Source organism: Salmo salar, chromosome ssa12 (genome assembly GCF_905237065.1).
Source record: "Salmo salar chromosome ssa12, Ssal_v3.1, whole genome shotgun sequence".
In the NCBI taxonomy this organism is placed as follows: Eukaryota; Metazoa; Chordata; class Actinopteri; order Salmoniformes; family Salmonidae; genus Salmo; species Salmo salar.
The window spans coordinates 46,099,585-46,118,003 of record NC_059453.1 but is presented as its reverse complement, the minus strand read 5'-3'; the positions used below and the strand labels follow the sequence as shown (position 1 = coordinate 46,118,003).

General features: G+C 39.0%; 1 protein-coding gene across 10 annotated transcripts in view; it reads left to right on the top strand.

Annotated features, from left to right (window-relative positions):
- LOC106565275 (TOX high mobility group box family member 2) overlaps window positions 1–18,419 on the top strand; it is a 142,522-nt gene that overhangs the window by 88,772 nt on the left and 35,331 nt on the right. For all 10 annotated transcript variants that reach the window (XM_045691419.1, XM_045691417.1, XM_014132205.2 and 7 more), the window contains one exon: window positions 2,055–2,321. In XM_045691419.1, coding sequence (XP_045547375.1) covers window positions 2,055–2,321 — 267 coding nt within the window. The remainder of the gene's footprint in view (window positions 1–2,054; window positions 2,322–18,419) is intronic.

Here is an 18,419-nt window from a genome sequence, read left to right as displayed (position 1 = left end):
TGCTAAAGCGACACCCGAGTGGTTTAAGGGGAACATTTAAATGTCTTGGAATGGCCTAGTCAAAACCCAGACCTCAATCCAATTGAGAATCTGTGGTATGACTTAAAGATTACAGTACACCAGCTGAACCCATCCAACTTGAAGGAGTGGAGCAGTTTTGCCTTGAAGAATGGGCAAAAATCCCAGTGGTTAGATGTGCCAAGCTTATAGAGACATACCCCAAGAGACTTGCAGCTGTAATTGCTGCTAACGGTGGCTCTACAAAGTATTGACTTTGGGGGGGGTGAAAAGTTATGCATGCTCAAGTTTTCTGTTTTTTTGTCTTATTTCTTGTTTGTTTCACAATAAAGAATATTTAGCATCTTCAGAGTGGTAGGCATGTGTAAATCAAATTATACAAACCCTCCAAAATACAATTTTAATTCCAGGGTGTAAGGCAACAAAATAGGAAAAATGCCAAAGGGGGTGAATACTTTCTCAAGCCACTGTATTTATGGAAAAATACACTTTTGTAAAATAAAATGACTCTTGGTCGACCAATATTTTTTTTAGTCGGGGATAGCCCTAGTGCATAATATCAGAGCCTTTTATGGTTAAGTTTTGACAAGACTTACAAGAATGTCTGGTTAAGACTGGCGCTGCATACCAAATGGAATCCTATTCCCTATATAGTGTACTACTTTTGACCAGGGCCCATAGGGGAAAATCTTGTCATTTGGGACTTAGCCTGAGTACCTATTGCATGCCTCATTATGAAAGACCATGGAGATTTGAGTTCCCCAAAGGATTCAACGAGGATCTCACTTCACACAATGGCCCCAATGTTTACAAAAGACAAGTTTGTTTCCTTCCAACAATTATGAGGGAAATTGAATCTCCGGAAATGTTCGTTTTCTTGTGCATTAGACCAAACAATAACACGATTCCCAAAGGTTTACAAAAACATCTGTCTTCAAAGGACAATTTAGAAAATTAATATCCACGCTTTTCCAGACAATGCGAGGGACAGAGTAAATCCAATTGAAGCAATTAAATTGTTTTCCTTCTTCCATTCATGTTCACTAGTCGCGGGGGAATGAAAGCATGTTTAAGTGATGTGTTCGTTCAATGTCTACATCCCTCCGTTGTAATAAGTAATACATTGCAATTACAATTTCCTTGGTCATGACCAGATTGAAGCTGTTTGTTTTGGGGGGGGGGGGTGTTTTTGAGTTTGTCTTTCATCTGCTGTAGTGGTTACTTAACATTACCCAGTTAAATGCATTAGATTGTTTGATCATTTTTGTAAAAGCTACACACTAGGTGAGTTGATATTAAGTAATTGTACTTACAGTAGCTAGCTAATACCTTTGAGTTATTTACTCTTAGTAGAAAAGAACTCTCTGAGAATCATTTTTTCCTTGCCTTTGCCCAGTTTTTCTGAAAGGATTTGTTTAAGAGATAAATGACCACTCCAATGCAGAGGATGACAGCCTGCACAAAGATGATATTGAATTGATTTCTGAAATGTATACGGCAAGACATGAATCATAAAAATTATATTAAAAACTTGAATAGCTGACACCGGAATATTATTTGTGATGATTCATTTGACTCAGTCATTACAAAGGGAGTCAAGTCAGAGTGCCTCAGACAAAATTGCTTTTTCGTTCCCCATTGAATTTCTTCCATTTTTTCCCCCCTCTAGAATTCAGAATCATATTTTTCCTTATTGCAGCACACAATACGATGGACCTATTGATAGTACAGGAATACACAGATATGCATACTGTTATTCTGAAAACAAATTGTGTTTCTGTATATTTACTGTAGCCACATGTACATTTCTGATTTCGCCTGACCGAGGTGTTATGTCTAAAAGCTCATATTACAGCATTATCCAGTACACTCTTTTAATGTGATAAGCATATAGGTAGGGTGTAATTGGGGACTGACCCTCTATCATTGTTATAACTCCCATGTTCTCGAATCATACACTGCTCATGGCAAACCTACATACATATACAGTCAAATACAGTATCTCACACCGTCTCCCTCTCTGTTTGTCCTTCCAGAGCTACTCCGGTCAGGGCGGAGGAGGCGGAGGCAGTGGGAACGGTGCGGGGGACGAGGACTACGAGATTCCCCCCATCACCCCTCCCAACCACCCCGAGCCCCCCTTGCTCCACCTGATGGACCCTGAGTCGGGTTACCTGTGCCACTCCCTAGGGGCCCACCACAACGGCCTGCTCAACCCCTACTCCTACCCGGAGCTGCCTGCCCTCATGATGTCCAATATGCTGGCCCAAGACGGCCACCTGCTCTCCAGCCAAATGCCCTCGGTGAGTACCCCCAGGCGGTTTTGCTTTGATATCACAGCTGGTTTCAAACGCTATTCAAAGTCATTTCAAATATATAATCTGTTGGTTTTTTTTGTTTTTTTAGCTTGGAACCAATACAAAACAATGGAATCAATATAAAAGTCCCAAAAGTACAAACCCCGCACACCAGGCAGCCTAAAGCAAATGCGCAAACAAAAATATTTCAAGTAGTATCTATAGTCTGTCTGATACTGATTCGTTCGTCATTGCTCCATCATTTGGTAGTATCAACGACTCATTTATGTTGTGTTAGCGTGAACATTGTTAGCGTGCCCTCCAGTGTATAGTTTGGCTCTTGGGAAAGCTTTTTTTAATTTTGTCTAGACTGCCTACTCTTCAGATTTTTTACTTTTGGAATATAGTAAAATGTTACATTAACAACATAGGCTATGTAAATAACTTCTGTGATCATTTCATAATGGCATGCAACAATATTCATGCAATTTCAAGAGAAAGGAAAAGGTAAATAGAACAGTAGAACAGACGGTTTGTGGTTGCCCTGTCAGCTCTGACGCTCAAAGGTTTGTGGGTAAACCCACCCGTGTCATATCTCTCTAAGAAGTGAGCATCAGCCATTATGAATACACTCTGATTGTGTGCCTTTTTACACGAACTGCTTCAGTGTGCCACAAATTATCATAATTAGCCATAATTGTATTAATGAGATTGGCAGGAAATCGACATTGTTTCCATTTGTCTGGAATGAGATCATCCTCTATAAAACAGTCAAATGCATACCAAATGGCACCCTATTCCCTTTCCTAGTGCACTACTTTTGACAAGGGCCCGTCGAGCTCTAGTCAAAAGTAGTGCACTATATAGGGAATAGGGTGCCAATCAAAAGTAGTGCACTGTAAAGGGAATAGGGTGCCATTTGGGACGCGGCCTACATGTACTGTATACACCATCATCACGTTGAAGCTGTCTATGTAGAGAATAGACACTGTTTTATATGCCTGGTTAGAGAAACCAGTGTCATTTTAACTGAGAAAATCAAATCAAAATGTGTATACAAAAGCTACAGTATATGCAGACACCGTGAGTTCAAGGTAATAACTTACGACCACTATATCTGATTGTAGATATGGTCATATCCCCATACAAAAAAATGAATATCAGCTTTTCTAATACCGTGATAATAAGGAGACTGGAATCCATAGTGTTATCTTTAGAAACGTGTTTAGTAAGATAAAAACAGATAGAGTTACAGAGAATTATGAATACTGTAGTATATTATGCTACACCTGCTCCTTATTGCTCAGCAATATTGTTTCTGAATAAACATGTCTTTTAACATAAACCACAGTATTCATTTCTTTAAACATAACAACAATTCATATGTTCGAACAGAACAGTTGTTATGTGTTTAGTATGATAAAAAATAATTATAGTTACAGAGCATTATGGGTACTGTAGTACATAATGTTACAATTACTATGGAAAGAATTATCCTCACAGTAAATATGGATATTTGATATTTCACAAAAGAATAATGGTTTCCTTTCAATTGTGGTGGCTATTGAGAGTCCAATGTAGTCATAGAGAGGATATAAATGGTGGTCACTCTTTTACATGCTACACTACAGAGTCTTCAAAAAGCGCTATATAAATCCCAAATGGTATTATTATATTATTATTATTCACAGCTGCATCTAACTAGATCTCTTCAGATCATGAATTTGTCTTTTTGTATAAGCATACACAGATAGAGTCTCCCTACATTGTGTACTAGATAACAAATCTAATCAAATCACATTTTATTGGTCACATGCTTCGTAAACAACAGGTGTAGACTAACAGTGAAATGTTTACGGGCTCTTACCAAAAATGCGGAGAGAAAAAAAGAGAAATAATGGGAAAGTTAATGACATGAGGAATAAATACACAATGAGTAACGATAACCGTTGCAAAGCTTCATTTGCACAACAAAGGCCTTCTTTAAGATATACATTCGTAAAATCTGTTGAGCGTAACAATTATGTGAGCTACTGTTCAAACAAGGGGTAATCAAGTAATTAGGAACATCTCTTAGCATGGCCAATAAGATAAAATATATATTGGTGTATATTTTAGTGTTGGTGTATATGTTGGTGTATACAGTATGTTAGTGTATATATCAGTGTTGGTACCCTTACAAAAAAATATATATTTTCAGTTTACATGTGAAAATCACCTTTTCATATGTAAGGACAATACCATGTTTTCACCTCACATGTGAATTGCAGTTTCACATGTGACATTTGTGGTTTCACATGTTAAAAACTTTCACGTGAGAATCGGATTGTTTTTAGATAGAATTTTAAAATGTGGAATTGCATTTTCACATGTGAAACACATTCATGTGAAAATCACATTTGCTGTTTCACATGTAAAACAACTCCTCATGTGAACATCTCACGTTGACATGTGGAATTTCAAGTTCACACGTGAAAAACAATCACATGTAAAAATCTAATTTGCAGTTTCATATGTGAAAAACATACTTGCAATTACGTGAACGTGAAAAAGTAATTTGCAGTTTCACATGTAAGAAAGCTACACATGTATAGCCTAAAAAATATAATTTTAATATCATGGATGGTCAGTCCTTGCATCCATAGAGTAGTCTATTTATTTGAGAGTTGTTGCATTTCTCCCGCCCCATCCCGGGGAACACTTTTCTTAATGTTTTAATTAAGTATTGCCGCTTTAAACACTTTTAATAGAGTAATATTGTTATTATATGGTGCAATCCTCTAGTTACTGAGTTACTTTTGTGCCATTAATATCAAGCAAAACTTCTGAAGTCCACAACAAAATTCTGTAAAGAAAAATATTGATATTGAAAGCAAAACATAAACCCAAAAGTATTGGGAGCAAAACAAAATATTGCAAGAATTTTTTTTTTACATGCGAGAGCAAATTAATTGTAAATGGATGCAAAAAATGTTTGATTTCAGTAGAAAATAATATATGGTAACGCTATTAAATAAAACGCCTCCCTCTTTCCTGCGATTTCCCTATCTTTGATTAAGTTACCCTGGCCTTTGCTTTCTCTCCCCTGGATGGGAGACCAGATGTAGCTGGAAGTGGTGAAAATAAACACGAGGGGAATTTCTTTTCACATGAGGAAAAAACACGTGAAATATTAGCGTGTGAAACGTTACACCTGTCTGAAAACCACGTCTGAACATTTTCACGTGTAGAAAAATTATAATAATTGTGATTTGCTCACACATTTTCACGTTTTTTTGTAAGGATGCATATATTGGTGTGTATATTGACGTTTGTGTTGGTGTATAAGTGAATGTATTGCCGTATACAGTATATGTTTGTATCATGTTGTGTTGGAAGATGGCGCAAGGTGTTGTTGTGACCACCTCTTCTTCTTCTTCCTCTTCATAAACAATATCTTTGCTCCTGAAATGGATCTACTACATCTGGAGGTCAGGCCTTATATTCAATCTTGAGCACATGGAAAAAAATTCCATTATGTTTCATCTTTCCTGCATCAGCCATTCTATTGTGGCGCTGCAGTGAGATCTGTTTTCATCAGGCAGATTCAATACGTGAGCTCGACAATGAAAAGAGTGCAATTGGGCTGGATGGAGAGAGAAAGAGAGCGAGGGAGAGAGAGAAGATATTGCGGAGAGGGAAAGTAGCTCTAATTCTAAATGGACAAATCTTTTTTTATTTTTTATTCAACACATTATTTTCTCAGGATTTGAGTGTTAGATCTTTAAGAGATGATGCAGTTCAGGAAAATAGGTTTATGTAGGGTCCTTATGTAAATACTGAAAGGCTTATGGGTTTTAAAGCAAGCCATGCCAAATCCAGTAAACTAGCAGAACACCAGATTAAAGTAGTAGTTCACAGGTGTAACATAACATGGGCATACAGCACAATAATTTGCGTATAGCATGTTATCTTATATTATACTAATATGTTATATGTATTATCAAAGTGTTAACCGTTTCAGGCCCAGCTGCCTTGTGCGATATGGCATTAAATGTGGAGGACCAGTGGATGGTGCTGGTATGAATTGGCTTGTATTAGCTTAAGGCAAACGGTATTGTAAGCTAAATGCTAATAAGCTAAAAGCTAAGGATAATTACCTAAACGCTAACAAGAGTGAGTACATCCACTTGTTAGCTAAAGCTGATAGCCTCTTACTTTCTGGAAACTCACAAACCTCCCTGTCTACTAAATGTTAATGCTAAATGCTAGCTGTGCATGCATGCCTACCGTACAGCTTTACATCATCCCTATACACCCACACCTCTTTTCTAGAAACAAGCTAATTTTTATGATTTGTGTTTCTTTTCAAAAACTCTGTTCAGCATCTTACACAAACACACTTTATCGACAAGCCACAAATACAAAGTGCTGGTAGAAAATAAAACGCTCCCTCTCATCTACACAGGTATTCTCCTGTTCTTGTTCTCCCCTCAACTCTTAGCCCTGAAACATGTAAGTGACTGTACTTTCCTCATTTAGTTGAGAGCCATTTTCAATTAATAAGGGCCTTAGCTGATGCTTATTGTGTTGCGGTCCTGAGCCCCTCCTGGATGAACCCGATATCTTTCAGAGAGCCTTTTCTCCGATGCTTCGATGCACTTGGCAAGCCCTCCACTCTCTCTGTTAATGCGTTAACTGTCATAGCATCTTCCACAAGTTCCAAAACACATTAGACATTTAATATCCACGCTCAGGTTACACTGATCTTTTCCATAACGCTTAGGGAGATATCCATCGGCCCGGTGGTAGAGGGTTTCTGGACTAGCACTAAATACTAGGTCCCATATTTGTTTGTGTCCTTTCTTCATTGGCTTGTGCATTTGCTGTGGAGGTGCCCCTTTATCTCTTAACGACCAGAGTGCTAGTTGTATCCCAGTTTATTAGGCTTACTACTAGTCTGTGATACCTGGATGTTTCAAGCAATACTGCGTATGAATAGTGCCCTGAGTTTTTTTCTGATAATGTGATCTGACCAGGAAAAACAGTTGTTGTTGAAAACGTAACCATTTCGGGAACACGTTCTAAGTTAAATATGGTATACACACACGTCTTTCATCATTAGATTGCCCTCATCTCAAACGCAAACAGTACTACAACTTGAATAATTCATCTTTGACTGGATATCGTATTCATGCCCTGCATTTATTTACGATATCATCATCATCAACATCTAAGAGTTTATATGAAATAGCTATTGGAATACGTAGCAAATTGATAAATGCACAGATCAACAGAGAGATTTTGTCATTAACGAATGCTTTCATTTCAAGTTGTTAGCCCTATAAACAGGTAGTTATCCTAATGTTCTCATGTACCCTGTTGCAGGATGCATACGGACAATGAGGGAAGCCAATTGCTTAGCCCCTATTGTAATGGAAGTTAATTAACAATATGAAGGCCAAGGATGCTCATCTTCAGCTCCCAGCTTAATATCACCTGCTTTTGTTCCAATGTTTCAAATGCAAGATTGAATTCACAATCCTTTAATCTCCTGACTATTATTCTGAGGATTCATCGAAGGGGTTCATCTTGACCCGATAGTCATGTTTAAAGGTGGCAGCTAGTTTGTGTTTTCAGTCTCTGGTGCTTACGGCAGGTGTTCGCCTAAGTGTACATGAATGAAAGAGGATCCACTGTCAACTTAACTTGTCACAGACAGGGCTAATGAATTAATGATAAGATACTAAAGGTGCGTCTTAATGTGTTCTTCCTAATGCAAGCTTTCAGGAACTTAACTAGATTGCCCACCAATGTGGGGAGGTGCGAGGAAGAGGTATTAGCAAGAATTGCTGGACTTTATTATGTGCTTCCTAAAATAACAAATAGACAATGGCTACTTGCCGTACATCGATTTTGCTATATTAGGATTGATCAAATGTATTATTTTTCAAACCAAGATGATTTCTTACTCAATCGAAATAATAATTAACTAATACTGTATTCAATACATTTCAATTTGGTGATCCATGATGAAAAATATGCCGTAAGTCTCTTAAAACAAGTTAACTAGCACACGAGCATTAGTTTAAATCAATAATACCTTTCTGTTAAGATTCTCAGGTCCATAGTATAGTCATGTAGTTAATTATGTTTTCATCAATAACTTCTATAATGTAATGTTGTTTACCGTGGGCAGTAGTACAAGGCTGCTATAGGTTTTCTGCCGTTGGATTGCTACAAATTCTACCATCTTCATTCAAATAGAATACATTAATGGTATAAAACCCATTTCTCTATCTAGAGACCTTAATTCTCAGTGATTGGTAAACAGGATTATAGTGTCTCTAGGGAAATGATAGATCAATTTCTTTCATTTTTTTTGATCACAGTTCGACAAGCATGATATAGAACGTATCTTATAAATTATATATATTATATTATATATTATATATATTATATATTATATGAACTATTCCAGGCTCAGATAGATGATCGATGCTTCCAAAACACATTTTGGTTTGATAGCCCTGTGAAACCTGAGCGAAAGAGAGCGAGAGAGAGAGAGAGAGAGAGAGAGAGAGAGAGAGAGAGAGAGAGGCCTGCTTTTTAAACAGCTTTCTTTTCACCTTTTGCAATTATTTATTTTCAAATAGTCCTTCAAGCTAATGTTACATTTCTGTATTTCACAGGCCCTTTTCCCATAAATGAAGCATCGCCGTAATAAATCATTGGACAAACAGAGACTCGCGCAAACCCTGAAAGGTCTAAAGATTTATGTAACACATTCATGTTTTCCACTTCCTCATTTTAGTACTCCACTGGTAAAGCTCGGCTAATAAAAGGTCCTATTAATATTTCCTGTTGCTAAGCAACCGCCAGCAGCCATGTAATAGCATTCTGCTGAAAAAATAGATGACCGATAAGGAAAAAATAAATTATTTTATCATCTCCCGGGAAAAGGTGCCTTATTTTTCCAGCAATGTGATATGAAACTGTAGTTGTATATTATGAAGAAATATTTGAGCGAAATATAATGTTATTTCCAATTTCATTATTTCTAAGAGAACTTTCAAATCATTGCTGCTAGACGGCTAGAACTCATCTTTGTCTTCTTTCTGATAAAGTCAATTAGCCTTAGGATTAAGCTAATCAAGGGATAAGGTATGGATTTCATTTCCTTTTCATGCACACCCTCGGAAATAGTGTTATGTTTTAACATTGGCCAGCTCCATTGCATTTCAGACATTTCACATTTCAGACCTAAGGGTGTTCATACATTTTTCAATAGGTTGATTCAATAGGTTGATTTCAATTCTTTGATTTAAAGCTGCCATATGGGCGACCTGACTAAATTTACATAGAAACGTGTTTTATAGATATGTAATTCTCATTAAAAGCCAGTCTAAGAAGCTGTAGATATGTTCTATTTGCACCATTTCTATGCTTCTTGTTTTTAAGTTCTGTTTTTGCCTCTTTCACTTTCGGTTTTGTACACCAGTTTCAAACAGCTGAAAATACAATATTTTTGGTTATGGAAAAGATTTTTCACAGTGGTTTAGATGGTGCAATGATTCTCTACACTATGCTTGCTTCTTTTGTCATGTAAACTCAAATTAGGCGAACTATTCACATTTTAGCAACCAGGAAATGGCCAAGCGATTTCTGCATAGTGCATCTTTTAATAGGTTAATATCAATTACATTTCCATTGGTTGACTTCATTGTATACCACTCCGTCTGTTGTCTGAGTGCCTACAGCCCACTCACTCCACTGTATCATATCAGCATGGTTAGAGGTCATTGCAACAGAGTGGAAGTGGAAACACATATCTCCAAACAAATAAACTAATTGAAAGCTTTCCATTTCTAAGTACAGATAGATATAGTGTTTACATATCATCATGTTTATGCTCATCACTCGAGTTGCCGATATGAGCGGTATTGAAGACTCATTGTGTGAGAAAAAAAAAAAAACAATCATCACATCCCAAATATTCCCTATTTCGTGCACTACTTTTGAACCAGAACACTGTGGGCCCTGGTCAAAAGTAGTGCACTAAATAGGGAATAGGGTGCCATTTCAGACGTAGCCAAAGAGGAGACCAAACAAGACTCAGCTGCAGCAGATGATGGACGCAGTCCTGTGATGCAGTTACACAGATAAAGGATTTCATATTTCATATTACATTTAGCCACAGGCCCCTACTGCAGCTTATCATTGCATGAAATCGTGTCCATATTGCTCGGTGCCATATCTTCGCCATCCTACTTGGAGGAATATTCGCCCCTGTTGGCTATTGGAGAAGATCCCATATGATCACAGCTTCCCCCACTGACTATTGTCCTCTCCAGTGTACAGTACTTTGACTAATAGGACGTGCAACTGTAATAGTGGGCCGATCCAAAATGCTGGCGCTCTCTCAGCTATACTCTTGACATTACACTGTAAGATTACTGTATTATACCATTATGGTATTCAGACATACTGTATATCAGCTACTCATTTGTATGTTATTTCTGCAGTATGCTCTTTGGAGGTCCACATGTGCAATAGGTGACAAGAACATGTGAAGACAGTGTGTGTGAGGAGTTAACACTCTCGCAAATCACCTCCTGGTTAACTTAATTGTTGCCGAGACTCCCCGCAATGTGAGAACTTTATGTGCCCATGCGTGTGTGTGGAGTGTGTATGTATGCGTGTGTGTGCGCGTGCGCCTATAAGCACACATGGTGTGTGTATGTCTGTAGGCACGCATACTGTGTGTGAGTGCGAGGTGAGGAAGGGGATGGGAGACATATTTGACTGTGCTCTCATTAGAAGAAGCAGAGCGGCTCATAGGATGTGTCCCAAATGGCACCCTATTCCCTACATAGTGCACTACTTTTGACCAGAGCCCTATGGCACTACAGCATTTAGTAGGGAATATGGTGCAATTCAGGAGGCAGGCTCTGTCTTACTGTCGGTACCGTGGGTCCCCACAGCTCCTCACAATCGTCTCAAACATGTCAGACGAGACGTTTGCTCAGATACTCTCCCTTTGTGAAGGTGGGAGACAGTTGTGTGATGAGGTGCTTTGAGAGAGAGAGAAAAGGGGGAAGGGGAAGAGAAAAGGGGGCCGCTGACATTACATGTAATGAGGAACATGGAGGATAACGCCGAAGGGGACACTACGACATTTCACATCTGCAAATCACAATTTTCAAGTCTCCATTTTGAAAAGGTGGTTGGTAGTCTCTATTCAGTCATATGTGATAGGATATCAACCCTCTTTTTTATGGTACCCAAAGCACTCCAATTTGTTCCTGTTCTGTTCAATGGCACTGGCACATTACTGTTGTAGTGCAGCCAAGCTTTGGAAAATGTGCTTGCACCCATCATTGCCTTATTAGTGACTCTGTCTCAGCATATCTTCAAAGAGAGACTTAGTGGCTTACAGTCCTACTATAGTATGGCTCAGGTGTGTTTAAATCTGTGCTGATGAGAGAAACATACTCGCTCAACTCAAGGCTAATTCCATGCCTCCATATTGAGTGCCAGGTTAGTGTACACTGTACAGCTGACAGAAAATCATCCACATGGTCTTTAAAATCTCTCTAGAACCTTGGCACTCTGGCATGTACATTGACAGAATGAAAAAAGGGACACTTGGAATGTTTGGACACATTGGAACTGAACTTCACATAACTGTGCTGTCTTTGCAATGTCACCATGAGACATTACAGCTATGTGTAATTACTTTTTGCTACTGCTCATTTGAGGACCGTTTGCCGTTTCTCAGCCAAAGGAAGTGAAGGCAGTACAGTATGTTCAAGAGATTTGTATACATTTTTTGTTCTTGTCATATTTGATTAGGATCAAGTTGGAGTGATCAAAAGTTGCTTGTTCAGTTGTTGCTTAGCAAATACAAGTGACCTAGGCCATGTAATGGGATGAATTATATGCATATGTACAGCCAATTATGAATTCATTGACAAAGAGCTACCATAGAAATAAACAGAATTTTCCTCGCTGTCTAGAATGATGATAACCCACCTTGGGAATTATCCGCTTCATGTCCTAAATATACTCTGTATCCAATACCTGGAATACTTTAATTACTTTCATTATCACAAGCCAATCCTGTCTTTTCCTTTGCGAGCAGCATCCAAGGCATCTTCTGCTTACCTTATTACTTTGCATCCCTCCCTTGAAAACCAAATGAAAAAAAACCATGTGAAAAAAACACGTGTTATTCGTACACGGGTAAGTTATTGTAAATGTTTACATGTGAAATTTGCACGAGTCAGTCACGTGGTTTTCGGACACGTGTGACGTTTCAAATACATTTTTCACATGAATAAATCACGTGATAAATGTGACGTGGGATAAACAGACACGTGAAGTTTTACATGGACTTTTCACGTGACTCAAAAACGTGGTTTTCAGACATGTGAAGTTTTACATGGACTTTTCACATGACTCAGACACGTGGTTTTCAGACGTGAAGTTTTACATGGACTTTTCACTTGACTCAAAAATGTGGTTTTCAGACACGTGAAGTTTTACATGGACTTTTCACATGACTCAGACACGTGGTTTTCAGACACATGAAGTTTTACATGGACTTTTCACATGACTCAGACACGTGGTTTCCCAACATTTAACATGATATAAATCTCACATGTGTGCTTTTGAAACTGGCGGGATTAGAACCTGGGTCTCCCAAGGGAACATGAGGGCCCGGGCAGTAGGCAGTATGAGGGCTTGCTGGCTGGTTGGCTCCCCTATTACCTAAGGCGTGTTTACCGTTGCTTTTGAAGGATCAGTCTCGAACACAGTCCTAATTAAAGCTGTCACGGCTGGGCGCCTGCAAGGATAATGTTATATTATTATAATAATTTGTTTCAATTAAACGCTCAATGATTTTACAATAGCAACTGTGAACCTGTGTGAGTGAGCCATCACTCTCAAACAAGATGGCTCCAATCAGGGAAGGTGTGAATTGGGGGGTTGAAGGAGGAAGGCTTAGTAAACCTGGGTTTCTCCCAACACTGCCAGGGATGGGAACGCTAAACAGGCAATAAAGTACGGGCACTATTCAATCAAAAGCTGAGTGGGGCAGTGTGCGGCGGTGAAGCTTGTTTGATTTGAATGCGTGAAGACTTTGTTTGTTTTACAAAGCAAACATTGTTTTGTTGATGTATTGACCTGAAAACTTCTGGACACTCATTTTGAATAATACATTACATCTAGATTCTTGATTGCTTGGTCCTCAGAGAAAATGGAGGTAGACACAAAACCTCATAGTAGATTATGCTAATTATAATAGAATATGTATTTTATTAATTCCATCCCTTTTTAAGGCTGATTGATAAATATTTCAAAAGTATATTATAATATGCAGTTACCTCCAAATATTTGCCAAATTTTGCCCTTGTTTTATCTATCCCCTTGTTACAGCAATAATGTCAATCTTGGGCCATTTTGATCCTAAATCATTGTTTGTATTCTATCACAAAGGCTTTAGCTCAAAAGTACGGCAAACAAACGCTGTCACAGTGTGTAAGTACATTGTATGAAAATACTCTCATCAGCCAAAGTGAGCCATTGAAACCATCTTCCACTTGGTTCTTGCTCTTTGTCAATCGACATGACAATGCTATGTATGGTGATGCATACTACAATTGTACTACCATTCCAATGCAATACTACAGCGAGCAAAAAGCCCATGTATAGTGGTGGTCGGGTCAATGTTGCTCTATTACAGAGCTAGAGCCATAAACCTTGTAATGCATTGGGACCTAAATAAAGCAGTTGATATGAAGTGGTAACATTATAATGAAATGAAATCATGATATGAAATCATAATATGAAAGTACAAAAGTAGAAATATTCGCTCAATAGTGTGTACAGTTGAAGTCGGAAGTTTACATACACCTAAGCCAAATACATTTAACTCAGTTTCTCACAATTCCTGACATTTAATCCTAGTAAAAATTCCCTGTTTTAGGTCAGTTAGGATCACCACTTTATTTTAAGAATGTGAAATGTCAGAATAATAGTAAAGAGAATTATTTATTTCAGCTTTTATTTCTTTCATCACATTACAAGTGGGTCAGAGGTTTACATACACTCAATTAGTATTTGGTAGCATTGCCTTTAAATTGTTTAACTTGAGTCAAACATTTCGGGTAGCCTTCCACAAGCTTCCCACAATAAGTTGGGTGAATTTTGGCCCATTCCTCCTGACAGAGCTGGTGTAATTGAGTCAGGTTTGTAGGCCTCCTTGCTCGCACACACTTTTTCATTTCTGCCCACAACATTTCTATATGATTGAGGTCAGGGCTTTGTGATGGCCACTCCAATACCTTGACTTTGTTGTCATTAAGCCATTTTGCCACAACTTTGGAAGTATGCTTGGGGTCATTGTCCATTTGGAAGACCCATTTGCGACCAAGCTTTAACTTCCTGACTGATGTCTTGAGATGTTGCTTCAATATATCCACATAATTTTCCTCCCTCGTGATGCCATCTATTTTGTGAAGTGCACCAGTCCCTCCTGCAGCAAAGCACCGCCACAACATGATGCTGCCACCCCCATGCTTCACGGTTGGGATGGTGTTCTTCGGCTTGCAAGCGTCCCCCTTTTTCCTCCAGACATAATGATGGTCATTATGGCCAAACAGTTCTATTTTTGTTTCATCAGACCAGAGGACATTTCTCCAAAAAGTACGATCTCTGTGCAGTTGCAAACCATAGTCTGGCTTCTTTATGGCGGTTTTTGAGCAGTGGCTTCTTCCTTGCTGAGCGGCCTTTCAGGTTATGTCGATATAGGACTTGTTTTACTGTGGATATAGATACCTTTGTACCTGTTTCCTCCAGCATTTTCACAAGGTCCTTTGCTGTTGTTCTGGGATTGATTTGCACTTTTCACACCAAAGTACGTTCATCTCTAGGAGACAGAACGCATCTCCTTCCTGAGTGGTACGACGGCTGCGTGGTCCCATGGTGTTTGTACTTGCGTACTATTGTTTGTACCAATGAACGTGATACCTTCAGGCGTTTGGAAATTGCTCCCAAGGATGAACCAGACTTGTGGAGATCTAGGCTGATTTCTTTTGATTTTCCCATGATGTCAAGCAAAGAGGCACTGAGTTTGAAGGTAGGCCTTGAAAAACATCTACAGGTATACCTCCAATTGACTCAAAATGATGTCAATCAGCCTATCAGGAGCTTCTAAAGCCATGACATTTTCTGGAATTTTCCAAGCTGTTTAAAGGCACAGTCAACTTAGTGTATGTAAACTTCTGACCCACTGGAATTGTGATACAGTGAATTATAAGTGAAATAATCTGTCTGTCAACAATTGTTGGAAAAATGACTTGTGTCATGCACAAAGTAGATGTCTAACCGACTTGCCAAAACTATAGTTTGTTAACAAGAAATGTGTGTAGTGGTTGAAAACGTGTATATAACTTAAACTGTAGCTCTCCGTCTTTGTGTAGCTCTAGCTCTCTAGTCATTGGGTCCTAAATAAAACTACAGATAAGAAGTGATATGAAGCTGAGTTGAACGATATGAAATCATTTTTAGGACAAATGTTAGAGGTATCCACTCCATACTGTCTAGCTTTCTTTCTCTGTGAAACTCTAGCTTTTCTAGTCCACTTCGCTGTGGCATTGCAGTTGCTGGTTTAATCCCTTAGCTAAATCAAATGGTGCAGGCAATCCGAGCTGCGATGAAACCATTTCAAAGGTAAGGTCAGACGATCAGAAGAACAATAGCTTTCTGATATACCAGCTTGCACACAATGTGTTGCGCATAATTGGAAGGCCTTTGTTATTTGACTCCCATTTGACTATGATGTACAAGATGTGAATACAAACACAACTACAGTGGAGAGAGGGGAACAGATTTGCCCCAAAGTTTCATCCTGCCTTTGCATCACGGTTAGGGTCGGCTGGGCGGTCAGTCTGGACTTTGAAATTGCAATATCAAACTGTCACCAAGCCAATTTTGTGTGTGTCACGCCAGGTATGAACCCAAGTTCTCCCCCTGGAAGCAACCAATGTCTTAGACCATCAGACCAAGAGGAGATTTCTTCTTGGTCCGAGGGCAGATTCTGGTTTTGAAGTTCGCAGGCGGGGCTACCTCGTCACACGACGCGTTCATGTCCGCTACATTCACCCTCCTTTGACCTCCTCCCCCATGAGAGACCGCACCACGTAGGGCGAAAAAGTAACACACAGGATATGAACCCGGATCTCCCACAATGGGAGCAACCAGCGTCTTAGCGTCTTAGAATTTCCAAGAGGAAATTCCCACTTGGTCCAAGGGCAGACACTGGTTTTGAAGATCGTAGGTGGAGCTACCGCATCACGTGACCATAACCGACTCATGTCCGCTACATGTTAATGTGTGACTTCTAAACCCAGAAGCGTCAAACAATAAAGCGATATTCTCAGAAAAGTCAACCCTTCGACAATGGAGAAGCAGCCGTATTACAATTTAATTTATTACATAATCACCAGTTGCATCATCATTGCCCTATTAGAATAAAGAACATGTTGTCTGTCTGCCTGTTCTGGGAGGGATCGAGCCAGACAGTAATGGCCAAATAAAGCCTGTTACCCAGACAGCACTTCCCCCCACGTCCAGAGATGATACCGTTTATGAATTAGCATACTGTACCTATGGCAACCGGCAACCTTTGTGAGATTCTTTCATAATGTTTGTACAGCCGTCACCCACCTGCTTTATTTAGCTTAGGGTGACTGATGGTGCAACGTGATACCTTCTCACTCTCTCTGATTCTCTCTCGAGGTGAAAGGGTGAACAGAAAGCACTCCAAAACATAATAAAAGGCCCTTTAGGATAACGATTTGGTTCGACAACTGTTGGAAGTGTGATTATGTGACTTGGAATCGTGATGATTTGCAAGAATCGGGTTTCTACATGTAGTTTGAGTGTTTTGTATTCATGTATTATTTGCTTGAAATATGCTTTTTTGTTGTAGAAGTAAAACTGTCTTTGAATTTATCATGTGTAAAATAAACTACAGTGCCAGTCAAAAGTTTGGACACGCCTACTCATTCAATGGTTTTTCGTTATTTTCACTATTTTTCATTGTAGAATAATAGTGAAGACATCAAAATTATGAAATAACACATATGGAATCATCTAGTAACCAAAGAAAGTGTTAGTCAAATCAAAATATATTTTATATTTGAGATTCTTCAAAGTAGACACCCTTTGCCTTGATGACAACTTTGCACACTCTTGGTATTCTCTCAACCAGCTTCATGAGTTGGTCACCTGGAATGCATTTCAATTAACTTGTGTGTAAGGGCTATTTGACCAAGAAGGAGAGTGATGAAGTGCCGCATCAGAGGACCTGGCCTCCACAATCACCCAACCTCAACCCAATTGAGATGGTTTGGGATGAGTTGAACCGCAGAGTGAAGGAAAAGCAGCCAACAAGTGCTCAGCATATGTGGGAACTCCTTTAAACTGTTGGAAAAGCATTCCTCATGTAACGGTTGTCGTCGGGAATGGAGGACCAAAACGCAGCAGGAATGTGGATGCTCAGCTTGTATTTATTTTCAATCAAGAGAACACCAAAATAACAAACAAAGAACGCACGAACAACAAAACAGTATTGTCAGGCTCACACATGCAAAACAAGAAACAATCTCCCACAAACACTTAACCAAACACATACCCATATATAGGACTCTCAATCAGAGGCAACTAGAAACCACCTGCCTCCAATTGAGAGTCCAACCCCAATAAACTAGACAAAGAAATACAAAAGACTAGAGACCACATAGAAATACAAACCTAGAACATAACCCCAAAAACCCGGAAATAATAAATCAAACACCCTACTACATAAAACACCACCCCGAACCACATAAACAAAATACCCTCTGCCACGTCCTGACCAAACTACAATAACAAATAACCCTTATACTGGTCAGGACGTGACACCTCATGAAGCTGGATGAGAGAATGCCAAGAGTGTGCAAAGCTGTCATCAAGGGAAAGGGTGGCTACTAAAACCTAAAATGTATTTGATTTGTTTAACACTTTTTTTTTGGTTACTACATGATTCCATATGTGTTATTTCATAGGTTTGATGTC